We start from the raw sequence: 12156 nt of genomic DNA on the forward strand, positions 1-12156 counted from the left end.
AAAAGCGGCTTTGGAGAAATTATCTTTGACTGGCAGGTCTCCATTCAGCCCTTGCAAGAGCTGGAGAAATCGGAGCCGTTATTAGCACGTTTCTCCCTGTGTTTGGCAAATTGCAGTCGATGGGCAAAGGAAACTCTGGGAAAGCCTGTGCTAGAGATTGCTTATAATTTGTTGAAATGTGTCGAGTCTAGAGAGTCTGTCTAGAAACGCCAGATTGGGCAAAAAAATGTCATTATCTAGGATTGGGAATAATTATCTGAGCGGAGTGATGAATAAGCACTTTGATGATGGCTTTTAGCAAAAGAGAATTCTTCCTTTCGCTGCAAAGGCTGAACTGCGTTAAAACGTCTTGCTAAGCAAGGCTGAGCCCTCGTTAGGTTATCCTGCGTGGTGCAGCCTTCGCCGGGGGCTTGAGGGGTCGGGGCTTGGGGACTTTCTGCTCTGACGGCTTCGTTTCCCGTTGCCATCTCCAGATATGATCCTGGGCCAGCAAGAGCAGTCCGCGGGGTTTGATGAGCGCATGCGGGTGAAAGTTCGAGAAGTGCTTTTGAAGAAGCATCACCATCAGAACGCGAAGAAAAGAAACAACCTTCTCCCCATCGTCTGCTCATTTGCTGACATGAGCAAGAAGCAGTTAGATGTGCATCCCCTCGACAAGCCAGGTGAGGGTTCCTGCAGGGTTTGGTACCCGGTGAGGGTTTCTGCCAGGCTTTGGCACCAGGTGAAGGTTTCTGCAGGGCTTTGGCCCCATTAGACTTCTCCCGGCAAAGGAGAAGTGTCCCGATTGCTCCTTGCCTGTCTTTCTCAGTGTCTTTCTTTCTCCTCCCAACCCAAACACTCATTCCTCATCCATCTCCCACCACTGCAGAAGCTAAAAATGGGGTGAACCGTGACACCAATGCAATGGATCTAAGCAAGGTGAGACACTCGTAGCTTTCTTACGCTTTTAGGCCAGATTTGCTCTTGCAAACTTGGCTGCAGAGTGTTCTGCAGAGTGCTGTGGGCTTTGCTTTTGGGGTAATGGCTGAAAATCCCTTGTCGTGCCCAGGCGGAGCTGCGCTTCATGAAGAAAATTCCCACCGGGGCTGAAGCGTGCAACGTGCTCGTAGGAGAGCTGGATTTCCTTCGCCAGCCCATCGTGGCATTTGTCCGCCTGACCCCAGCTGTCCTCCTCTCGGGCATGACGGAAGTTCCCATCCCAACGAGGTCTGAATGAGAAGCGCAAAGTTTTTATTTAAAAAAAACCCACCACAACAAAACACCAAATTCATGCATCAGTTGGGCGTCCCAGGGGAACACGGCCAGTGGGAGCAAGCAGGTTTCTCCCACCCACATCTCCGTGCTTTCATTTCTCCCTTCCCTGCTGGAGCTTTTAAACCCATTGGCCAATTTTAATGAAAGTTTGCCCAAAACTCAAATTTGCGTTTGGTTTTGATGCGTTTCAAATTCATCACCGGAGTCGGTGAGCCTACACGTCCCCCCTGGAGCCACGCTCTGGGGTGGGAGCTCCCAGGGATTTCCTTGGGTGCCCTTTGAGTGAGGCCATGTTCTTCTCTCTCATTTTGGTTTTCTTGCCTAGGTTCCTGTTTGTTTTGCTTGGACCAGGAGGAAAAGCCCATCAGTACCACGAGATCGGCAGGTCCATGGCTACTATCATGACGGATGAGGTGTGACGAGATAAGAGATATCGCCGGGTCATTTTTTTGGGGCTTTCTTCACCTCTTCCTGTCTCTGTAGTAGTGAGGAAGAGGGTTTGTTGTCCCTGTTAGCTGCCTGCAGGAGGCTAAAATCCCACCTGGGCTGCAGCCCGCGCCTCATCCTTCTCCCCAGGGTCCCCAGCATGCTGTCCCCAGTGGTGGCATTGCCAGGGCCAGTGAAACTTCTCCTCTTGAAGCAGAAGGCTGTGGTGTGCCATGGGGGACGGGAGCCTGGTGGAGATGGTTACAAATACTGTGATGCACAGATTTTTCCTTTGGGGGAATATTTCCTGCCACTTCCAACAGGCGATTTGGGGGAAATGACCTTGCATTTAGCCAAGAGCTTATTGCACAGGTTAGGACATCCGAGATGGGTCATCCTCTCACCGGGTTGTCTCCTACGGCAGGTTTTCCACGACGTTGCCTATAAAGCCAAGAACCGGGCTGACCTGGTGGCTGGCATCGATGAGTTTCTGGATCAGGTCATGGTTTTGCCACCAGGAGAGTGGGATCCCTCCATCCGAATTGAGCCCCCGAAAAACGTCCCTTCGCAGGTGGGTGCTGCGGCAGAAGGAGGCACAATGGGGACGGGCAGGAGGGCAGCACGGCTGGGGGTGCTGCTCAGGGGCCCAAATTCACAGGTCACGTACCCAGCCCAAAAAGCAAAACAAGCCAGTGGCTGCAAAGACATATCTTTATCTTATTTCCATTTTAACAGGAAAAAAGGAAGGTGCCAGAAGGTCTTGATGACAGCGCTTCTCACAGCAAGCCGGAGAAACACAGCGGTCCTGAACTGGAGCGGACAGGAAGGTGTGAACTGAAATAGTTTGGTGGGGTGTTTTTCTGTTTGCCCCTAAAATCTGAGTGCGCACCTCCCTTCTAGCAGAGTTTTGGGGTTAACTGGGTCAGTGAAGGGGCTCCAGGTTCCCAGCTTGGTCCCCTGGGCTGGGTGGGTGGGAGATTTGGGCAGCTGGGCTCAGCTGCAGTGTGGTTGCACAGAGGTTTTCTTGCTTTGGGGTGGAAGCAGATGTGTAAGTACCTCCAGGTAGAGCTCTGCTGCTTCTCAAAGTGAGGGACTGTTGCAATAAGAGGGGGTGGGCTCTCAGGTTTGGTCTCCTTTTCTTTTTGTTGGAGGGGTTTTTTGTATGCCTCAGTTTCTACTGGGGCTAAAATGGGAGAAGGAGACTTCTTTTTAGCAACGGAAGTTACTCTGTGCTTGTGATTGTCCTTCCTCAGCCAAGAAAATTTAACGCTGTCTTCCACGAAAATGTTGTTTTTTTTTTTTTTCCTTCCTCCAGGCTCTTTGGCGGTTTGATCCGGGATGTGAAGCGAAAAGCCCCCTGGTTCTGGAGTGACTTTCGGGATGGTCTGAGCCTGCAGTGTCTGGCGTCCTTCCTCTTCCTCTACTGTGCCTGCATGTCCCCCATCATCACCTTCGGGGGACTGCTGGGGGAGGCGACCAACGGCCACATAGTGAGCACCTCTCTCTGTTGGGTGGCACGGGGGAGGACAAAACTCATGCAAAAGTCCTTGCTGCAGTGAATTTGCACTTGTTTTTTTCCCCCTAATGATTTAATTACTCACTGCTGCCTCTCTTCCCCGGACAGAGTGCCATGGAGTCGCTGCTGGGCGCATCCATGACCGGCGTGGTGTATTCCCTCTTTGCTGGCCAACCTCTCACCATCCTCGGCAGCACCGGCCCCGTCCTCATGTTCGAGAAGATCCTCTACAAATTCTGCAAGTAAGGCTGGCTGCTGCGGCCAGGTGCTGCGAGCGCCTTTGGAAGAAGGCAGGGATGGAGAAAGGATGTTTTTCTTAGTGGTAGTTGGTAGATTTAAGTTGTCTTCTGTGTCACAGACATCACGCGCTGCTGCTTTAGTATGTGACGGTGCAGGAGCCCTCAGTCTCTGAAGGATGGATGGGTGGTTCGGGTTTTTTAGGGTTAAAGTGAAAGAGCAGGAGGAGGAGAAACCACAAGGATGTGGATGCCCGAGCTGGGCTGCACAGGGAAGATGAGACAAATGACTCTGGTTTGGGAATGAGGGAAGATTTGCTTTCCTCTCAGTACAAACTCGGGCACTTTTTTGCATGATTTTTGCTGGAAGTGGAAATATATTTTACCCACATATCCAAAGAGTTTTCTGGTCCAATGTTTTGATGATTTTTGAGAAAGCAGGAGCTTTTCAGGCGAAATGGATATTTTCCATGACAGTCTTTTTGTTGTGGCAACTGTGATGGGAGATTAACCCCCTTATTGCAATTAAATTTATTATGAAGCCCCAACTTGCTGGCAGCAGGTAACTGGGTGCAAACCCAGCCGGTTTCGCTGTTAGGGCATCGGGGTGATGTGGGAGAACACCACCTTCCACAACAGGGACCTGACCTCAATTAGCCTCCGAGGCATTAACACAAGGTCATTGTTAAATAAGGATTAATTAGCCTCTCCTCCTGCGGGCCCACACCCTGTGCCGCAGCCCCGAGACTGTCTGTCGTAGGACCGGAAACTGCATTCACCATCCGCAGCCTTGACACGCTCCTGAATTGCTGCCGACTTTCCCCGAAGGAAGGCACGGCTCGGAGTCTCTTGCTGCCCTCTCCACCCTGCGTTTTCTTTTGCTTTCCCAGGGACTACGCGCTCTCTTATCTCTCTCTCCGGGCATGCATTGGTCTGTGGACCGCCTTCTTCTGCATAGTGCTGGTGGCCACTGATGCTAGCTCTTTGGTGTGCTACATCACCCGCTTCACCGAAGAAGCCTTCGCCTCCCTCATCTGCATCATCTTCATCTATGAGGCTCTGGAGAAGCTGAGTCACCTGCGAGAGACCTACCCTGTGCACACGCACAGCAAGCTGGACTTCCTCACCATCTCCTAGTGGGTTTCTTCCTCCTAAAGTGCCGCTGCCCCTTGGCAGGAGCTCAGGGCTGCACCTCCATCGCCTTCCCCTCACCCCTGTCTTGGCTTCTCTCCTCCCAGCTGTAAGTGTGAGGCACCGACCCATCCCAGCAACGAAACCCTGCAGTTCTGGGAGAGCAACAAGATCAATGTGTCTGGCATCACCTGGGAGAACCTCACGGTGACTGTAAGTGCCCCGAGTCACTGCTTCCTCGTGCCGCGGCCGCGGGGTCCAGGGGCACTGGCCTGGTGCAAAGCTCAGAGCCCTTCAGGTGATGGTGGGCTTCAACTTGTGCCAGTGCTGCTCTGAAAAGTCATTACTTCAGTGTGTTTAACCTCCTTGGGCCTGGGAAGGAGAGTCCACCTCATCCCCGACATGGTGGGCAATAACTGTTATCCTCAGGACAGCGGTTCTGTCTGGGAGCAAGGTTCAGTGGGTGCTTTGGTTATTGGAGAAGTTGGAGGACTTAAGTTCATGCTTGAAGGCTGTAATTAGCTTCCTTCATTGGTTCCTAGTAACTCCAGGCCTTGCTTTCTTACTCAGCGCTGTCTGAAGGTACGTGCATAAACTTGCATGTCTGAGCAGCCCCTTGGGCCATTGTTGCTGGAAGCAGAGCTCAGGCACAGGGTGGGATGCTCTTATGGACATCTTCACCCCCCTTGGCCGTGTCCTGTGAGCCCGCCCCTGGGAAGGGACAATTTGTCTCTTCTCCTTTCCTGTCACTGTTGTCTTAGCCCTCCTTCCCCGTTCCCTCTTTCACTCTCCCCAAGAGTTCCCAGTGTTTCCTTCCCCTCTGGTGTCTTCTTCAGCCACGGTTACCTGCTGTTCAAGCAGAGAATGTGCCATAGGTCTGTGGTACAGTGTCCCATCACATCTCCTCTCTCCGCTGTCTGTGTAGTTCCATGTGTCACTTATTCAGCTGCTGTTGATCGTTAAATATAAATCTCCGCTAGCTGCAGCAGTCCCGAGGTCACAGATCTTGGAGCAAGATCCTCCAAACCCCCTAGTTATCCGAGGTTTCCTTGACGCATGTGCACTACCTTTGTGTCCTGATGCTCTGTTTCCCCAGGAATGTCGGTATTTGCATGGAGAGTTTCGTGGACCTGCCTGTGGACACGATGGCCCCTACACGCCCGATGTCCTCTTCTGGTGCTGCATCCTCTTCTTCTCCACCTTTGTCCTGTCGGGCTTATTGAAGAAGTTTAAAACCAGCCGCTACTTCCCGACCAGAGTAGGTATAAGACGGTGGCCAGCAGCAGTCTCCACACTCATTTCCCAAAATGGCTTTCCCGGAGCACTAAGCAGTGTTTGCCACCGCTTGGTCAAACTGGGAAATATTGGACCTTGAAGGCCAAACTTGGATGTCTCTCACTCATTTCCAGGAGTGCAAAATGATCGTAGTGTTTCCCACCTGCCTCGTGACCTGCCCCGGAGTGGTTTTTTCCCCAGGCAGTGGGAAATCGGTCTTCCAAAGTTGGTTGTTTGTTGTATTTTCATTTGTGGTTTTTTTCACCTTGTGTGCCCAAGGGGAAAGTTGATTCAAATGAGGAACTGCCATAGAAAAAGACACAAAAGACACTGTTTCTTCCTTTTGAGGAGCAAATGATGCCTCAGTGCCTTATTCCCATTGTAGCTGTGAGTGCAGCTGTAGTGGCAGACGTCTGTTTCGTTATTTTTTAATATTTATTGGCTTTTTTTTTAAGTTTGAATTTAAACCACCCTTTTCCACCTAATTAAACTTTTTTTATTGCCTGACACCAGATCTTGCAGGTACAAACACAGCAACACTATCCAAACGAGGGATTTGGCTGCATCTTCTCAGAGTGGTGGGAATTTGTTAACCAGCCTTAATGCTGTTGATGTCTTTAACTTTTCCATCTCATGGTATGGCCCCGTTTGTGCTGTCCCTTTCAGCTCTGCTTTCTTGCCCCAGGTACGGTCCACAGTAAGTGACTTTGGTGTCTTCCTCACCATCGTCGTCATGGTCCTCATTGACTTCCTGGTTGGGATCCCATCGCCGAAGCTCCACGTCCCCCACATGTTCAAGGTAATGGGGTGTTTTGGTGTGGAGCCGCTTTCGGCCCTTGGGGATGCCACAGGGTGATGCTGGGACAGGACAGGGCTGAGTCTGGGGATGCTGGTGGTGTTACCATCTCCTCTTCCACCTCCGAATGCATCGTTTCCTTCTGGAAAGAAGACGCCAGCCCCAAAACTTGATACCTACAGAAGTATCTATAGGTGCTTGCAACGAGGACACTGGCACTGCTGAACCCCGTAGGAGAGGGTGACACGAAGGCAGGGCCAGGAGATGAGGCGGCACAGCGATGGAGAGGAAAATCAAAGCCAGTGAAGTGGCTGGGCTGGGAGTTGATCCTGATGTGTGGTTTGGCTTTGTTGCAGCCTACCAGAGACGACCGCGGGTGGTTGGTCAACCCCATAGGGCCCAACCCTTGGTGGACAGTGTTGGCCGCGCCCATCCCAGCTCTGCTCTGCACCATCTTGATATTCATGGACCAGCAGATCACGTCTGTCATTGTCAACAGGAAGGAGCACAAGCTGAAGGTAAGGGGCTGCAAGAGCTGACCCCATCCCCACCCCACTCTGGGCTGCAGGTGTGAGGAGAAGCTCCTATGCCAAGTGCTTTGTGAAGGCGTTGGTTTGGGACAAGGTCAGGCTGTGTGGCAGGATGCTCTGCTGGATTAGTGATGTCACAGGGAGCAAACGAGGGCAGTTCAGATGAGCAATCTTTTGGAGGAACAAATTAATTTTCGAGCACTATAGAAGCGTGTTTTTGTTTCAGAATGCCAGCAGGAGCTGGGGGAACGAACTGTTTTGACGCACTGCCAGGGATAACTCAGGGTCACATCTTGCTTGCAAACAGTAGAAATTTCTTTATGAATGAAAATAGTCTGTTTGTTTGTGTGTTTGTTTGAGAAGTAGCTATTGCACAAACCTCCCAAATCCACTTGGTCTGAACTCCTGCCAGATTTTCATGCAAGGTGCTTGCGCAAAGACTGGATCCATCCTTATTTTTGCCAATTCTTCTCTTAAATTTTCAAGAGGGTGACTTGCGCCCAAGTAGGGTTTGAGTCTGAGTCGCGACGTTGTCCTCGCTCTTGTGCTGTGGGATGCTCTGTTCCTTGTTTTGCTGCCCACAGAAAGGATGCGGGTACCACCTGGACCTTTTCATGGTGGCCGTGATGCTCGGGGTGTGCTCCGTGATGGGGCTGCCCTGGTTTGTGGCTGCGACTGTCCTGTCCATCACCCACGTCAATAGCCTCAAAGTGGAGTCTGGCTGCTCAGCTCCAGGAGAACAACCCAAGTTTCTGGGGATACGAGAGCAGAGAGTCACCGGCTTGATGGTCTTTGTGCTCATGGGCTGCTCTGTCTTCTTCACTTCGGTGTTAAAGGTAAGAGGAAAATGCAAAACGCCCAACGAGCGTGAGCTTTTTGGAGGTTATACAAAAACCATCCCCTCCCTCCAGGCCTGAGTAGGTGTGGAGCAGAGGAGGAGGCGATCCCAAACCTTGAGGCTTGGCCCATGGTGGGAACCAGCCTCAGTTACCCTTTCCACCAGTTTGGTGTCCTCGAGGCAAGTGAGGAGGACAACTGCTTTAATTCCCAGGTGTCTCTCAGGCCCACCTGTGTTTATGGGTTACGACGAAGCGGATTCAGACCAGTACACTGCTGTCTTTCAAGCAGGCAGCACCTTATGGGATGCAATTGGCTCCCCCAAATGCCTCCCAACAGCCTTTCCCAGTAGCTAAACACACCAAAATCATCCCCGTGGGCTTCCTTGTGTGCTCCTCCCACAAAGTCACCGCAGCTCTAGGCTAAAAGGAGGCACTTCGCTTTTGCGTGTTGCCACAAAAATGTGTAGAAATGTTCTTCTGCCGTCACAGAACGTGGCGTACAGTTTCATGGGTGAAATGTCCTATTTTCCTCCAACCTTTCAGGAAAACAGGAGTATTCTAATGAAACGTAACTAAATGCTCTGCCTAAAGCAGAGCATACACTCACTCACTCGCACGCACAAAACCTCTACGGGTTGAGAGCTGAAACATCTCTAAGCCTGTGGAAACTGGAAAGCTTTAGGCAATTTTAGGCAGTGCCTCTAGAAGAGAGCAGTAATACTGAAAAAGCAATTAAAAAAATTAATTATTGCATTCTTTTTTTTTTAATTTCCCAGTTTATACCCATGCCTGTGCTTTACGGTGTCTTTCTCTACATGGGTGTGTCGTCGCTCAGAGGGATTCAGGTACGGACTCTTACAGCGTGCAGCTCCCTGCTGTGTCATCTCCAGAGAAGCAGGAAAAAAGCAGTGGTGTGGGAGAAAACCTCCCCAAAAGCAGGCAGTGAAAGTATTTTGTATAAGGAAAAGATTGGTGGGGGCACAGGAGGTACGTAGGGCGGGAGGACCAGGCAAGTTCAGCGCGCTCTGCGTCACGGTTTGGGACAGGGCAGTGTTTGGTGTGGTGAAAATGGGGGAATTCAGTGCAAAGCGAAGGCGATTTCTACTGCCGGTGGGAATCCTCACTGGGGGATTGAGTGGGCTGAGAAATGCCAAATAACAAACAGAAGAATAGAATATATTAAACATATACTTTTATAGAAGAACAGGGAGGGGGAGGGGGAGACGGTATGAGGAGAAGGACCTGGGGGTGCGGACTGATGAGAAGCTCACCGTGAGCCGGCAATGCGCGATCACAGCCCAGAAGGCCGACCGCATCCTGGGCTGCATCAGCAGTGTGGCCAGCAGGGCGAGGGGGGGATTGTGCCCTCTGCTGTGCTCTGCTCTGGGGAGACCCCCTGCAGTGCTGCCTCCAACTCTGGGGCCACAGCACAGGAGAGCCATGGACCTGGTGGAGCGGGGGCAGAGGAGGCCCTGGAGCTGCTGGGAGGGCTGGAGCCCCTCTGCTGGGAGGACAGTCTGGGAGAGGTGGGGGGTTCAGACCGGAGAAGAGAAGGCTCCGGGGAGTCCTCAGAGCCCCTGCCAGTGCCTAAAGGGGCTCCAGGAGAGTTGGGGAGGGACTCTGGATGAGGGAGGGGAGCAATGGAACGAGGGGGGATGGTTTGACACTGACAGAGGGCAGATTGAGATGAGATATCGGGGAGAAATTTTTCCCTGTGAGGGTGGTGAGGCACCAGCGCAGGTTGCCCTGAGAATCTGTGGCTGCCCCATCCCTGGAGGTGTTCAAGGCCAGGTTGGACGGGGCTTGGAGCAACCTGGGCTGGTGGGAGGTGTCCCTGCCCAAGGCAGGGGGTGGGACTGGATGATCTTCGAGGTCCCTTCCAACCTAAACCCTTCTGTGATTCTATAATAGAAGGACGTGGAATAATTGCAATTTGGTGGGCAGCTCTCATGGACACACTGGTTTATAGATGGAGCAAAGGGAAAACGGGTGCTGCTCCTGGGAGGAACAAAATGGGATCCAGGATTTCTCACTGCACGCGAGATCCTGAAAACTCCTTCCACGTCCCAACAGGGCCGGAAACTTTCTGCAGCCCCAAGGGGTAACTTTTCCGCTTTTATTTTGCAGTTCTTCGACCGCTTGAAGCTCTTTTGGATGCCGGCAAAACACCAGCCGGATTTCATCTACCTGCGGCACGTTCCCTTGCGGAAGGTGCATTTCTTCACCGTGATCCAGCTCATCTGCCTCGTCCTGCTCTGGGCCATCAAGGTGTCCCGTGCTGCCATCATCTTTCCCATGATGGTAAGAGCCGGTGCCGCTCTGCAGCGGGACGTTTGCAGCGTCGGAGTGAGACGTAGCATCATCTCACACCTCAACCCCCTCTTCCTTCTTATTTTGTGAAGGTTTTGGCTCTCGTGTTTGTCCGGAAAGTGATGGACTTCTGCTTCTCAAAGCGAGAGCTCAGCTTTTTGGATGACCTTATGCCAGAAAGCAGGAAGAAGTTGTCCGATGCCAAAAATGAAGCCAAAGAAGAAGAGGTGATGCTTGCTGGGTGCTCGGGGGTGGATGTCTCCCTCGGGCTCTGAGATTGCCTCTTTCCGTCACAGCTTCTTTTGAAATGTTGGGGGAAGATCCGAACTCAATAGAAAGAGATCCTGACAGCCTGGATCCCGCATCATAACCTTGTTTTTAAATTAGCAGTGTGCTTAACACTTGAATAGCGGTATAATTTTTAAAGGTGCCATTTATAATCAACATTATAATTATGATGGAAAGATTTGCTCGTAAGGGTGGTTTTAACCCCCCCCCAAAATGTTTGGAGTGAAAGGTCTTTCCCCGGCTGCGCTAACAGAAGGTCAGAAGGAGAGGGCAGCACGTGAGTTTTGCTGGGTGTTTAGTTTATCTCCACTTCGATCATAGACAGACAACTTTGATTTGTCCCTTTTTATGTCAGGAGTCCCAGGAGATGATGGAAGCTGCTGCTGCAAACTCCGTTCGGCTGCAGCTGGGCAAGACCAGCAGCGCGGATATCCCAAAGCCAAGCAGCGACAGGTAAAGCCCCACCAAGCAGCAGGACCCCCGGCAAGATCAGCCTGAAGGGGGTTGGCAGAATTTTCTCCACGTTTATCTTTGCTGAGCATCCCAGCGCCATGCACTCAGCTTGGTGGGAAGAGCAAATTTATGGGCAGGGCGGGCGGCAGAGTGCTGGCACAGGCTGCCCAGAGAGGTGGGGGAGTCTCCCACTCAGGAGCCATTCCAAACCCGCCTGGAGGTGTCCTGTGCCACTGCTGTAGGTGCCCTTGCTCTGGCGGGGGTGGGACTGGGTGAGCTCCAGAGGGCCCTTCCAGCCCTGACCAGTCTGGGATTCTGTGCAGAGCCTTTGCACAGAGCTGTAGCTCTGCGGCTCTCCGGCTCGCCTTCCAAACCTCCTCATCCCGCCCAACCCGCTGTGCTTATGCTCAGCTTTGGTTCTCCTCCCCCCTGTTCCTCTTGCTGGTGCTGATGCGCTGGGTGGCGTCAGTTCCCGCAGTCACGGATTGCTGTCTCAAATATTTATTGCAGGACTGATCCTTCGGAGATTAATATCTCGAATGAGGTGTCGAAAACACCCATGTGGAAGGCTCTCACTATGAGCACGGAAACAGTCTGAATCTGGGGAGGAAAGAGGTAAAGGATCTCGTGGGAACGTGGCCGTGCTACTTTGCGAGCGGTGGCACGTGCCTACGGCTTTTTTTTTTTTTGCCGGCAATGCTGAGCAAGCGGCGAGGGCTGCGGCACACGAACCAGCTCCTCTCTGCCGGCGCGGTCCCATGAGCGGGACAACAGCCCCACTGATGACGCTCTCCCTCCTTTTCTCTCTCCTCCCTCCCCCCAACTCCAGTTTTCATGTTTAGGAATCTTGACTTTGAAGGAGAGGCGTGAGAACGTGACTCGGGGATGTGCCCACGCAGACATGGGCAGAAACCGCTTTTATTTTGTTTTCCAGTTGGAGGATTCCCCTTTAAGCCATGGCGATGGTTTCAGCTGTCCTTGGTGTGCTTCAGGCATTCCCTCTCTCCAGAGCAGCAAACTGAGGTGCACATGACAGTCAGTGGGAGTTCGGTGGTGTTCCGCCTCCGTGTGTTCGTGTGTGGGTTGTTGCCGTTTTGTAGCG

General features: G+C 52.2%; 1 protein-coding gene across 1 annotated transcript in view; it reads left to right on the forward strand.

The window, feature by feature from the left end:
* The window catches only part of LOC309685599 (electroneutral sodium bicarbonate exchanger 1-like), a gene marked incomplete at both ends in the record, with an annotated part of 30026 nt that extends 18374 nt beyond the window's left edge, over positions 1–11652 (forward strand). Inside the window, 19 exons of the mRNA XM_082501339.1 lie at positions 474–662; positions 809–918; positions 1049–1206; positions 1580–1667; positions 2105–2251; positions 2416–2507; positions 2996–3170; positions 3305–3438; positions 4323–4568; positions 4671–4776; positions 5660–5821; positions 6524–6637; positions 6991–7152; positions 7749–8000; positions 8780–8848; positions 10131–10304; positions 10406–10540; positions 10957–11054; positions 11565–11652. Of these exons, the coding sequence (XP_082357465.1) occupies positions 474–662; positions 809–918; positions 1049–1206; positions 1580–1667; positions 2105–2251; positions 2416–2507; positions 2996–3170; positions 3305–3438; positions 4323–4568; positions 4671–4776; positions 5660–5821; positions 6524–6637; positions 6991–7152; positions 7749–8000; positions 8780–8848; positions 10131–10304; positions 10406–10540; positions 10957–11054; positions 11565–11652 (2699 nt within the window). The remainder of the gene's footprint in view (positions 1–473; positions 663–808; positions 919–1048; positions 1207–1579; positions 1668–2104; positions 2252–2415; positions 2508–2995; positions 3171–3304; positions 3439–4322; positions 4569–4670; positions 4777–5659; positions 5822–6523; positions 6638–6990; positions 7153–7748; positions 8001–8779; positions 8849–10130; positions 10305–10405; positions 10541–10956; positions 11055–11564) is intronic.
* Between the last annotated feature and the right edge of the window lie 504 nt (positions 11653–12156).

The sequence above is a fragment of the Vanellus vanellus genome, assembly GCF_965231255.1.
Source record: "Vanellus vanellus genome assembly, contig: HAP1_SCAFFOLD_132, whole genome shotgun sequence".
NCBI classification, from domain to species: Eukaryota; Metazoa; Chordata; class Aves; order Charadriiformes; family Charadriidae; genus Vanellus; species Vanellus vanellus.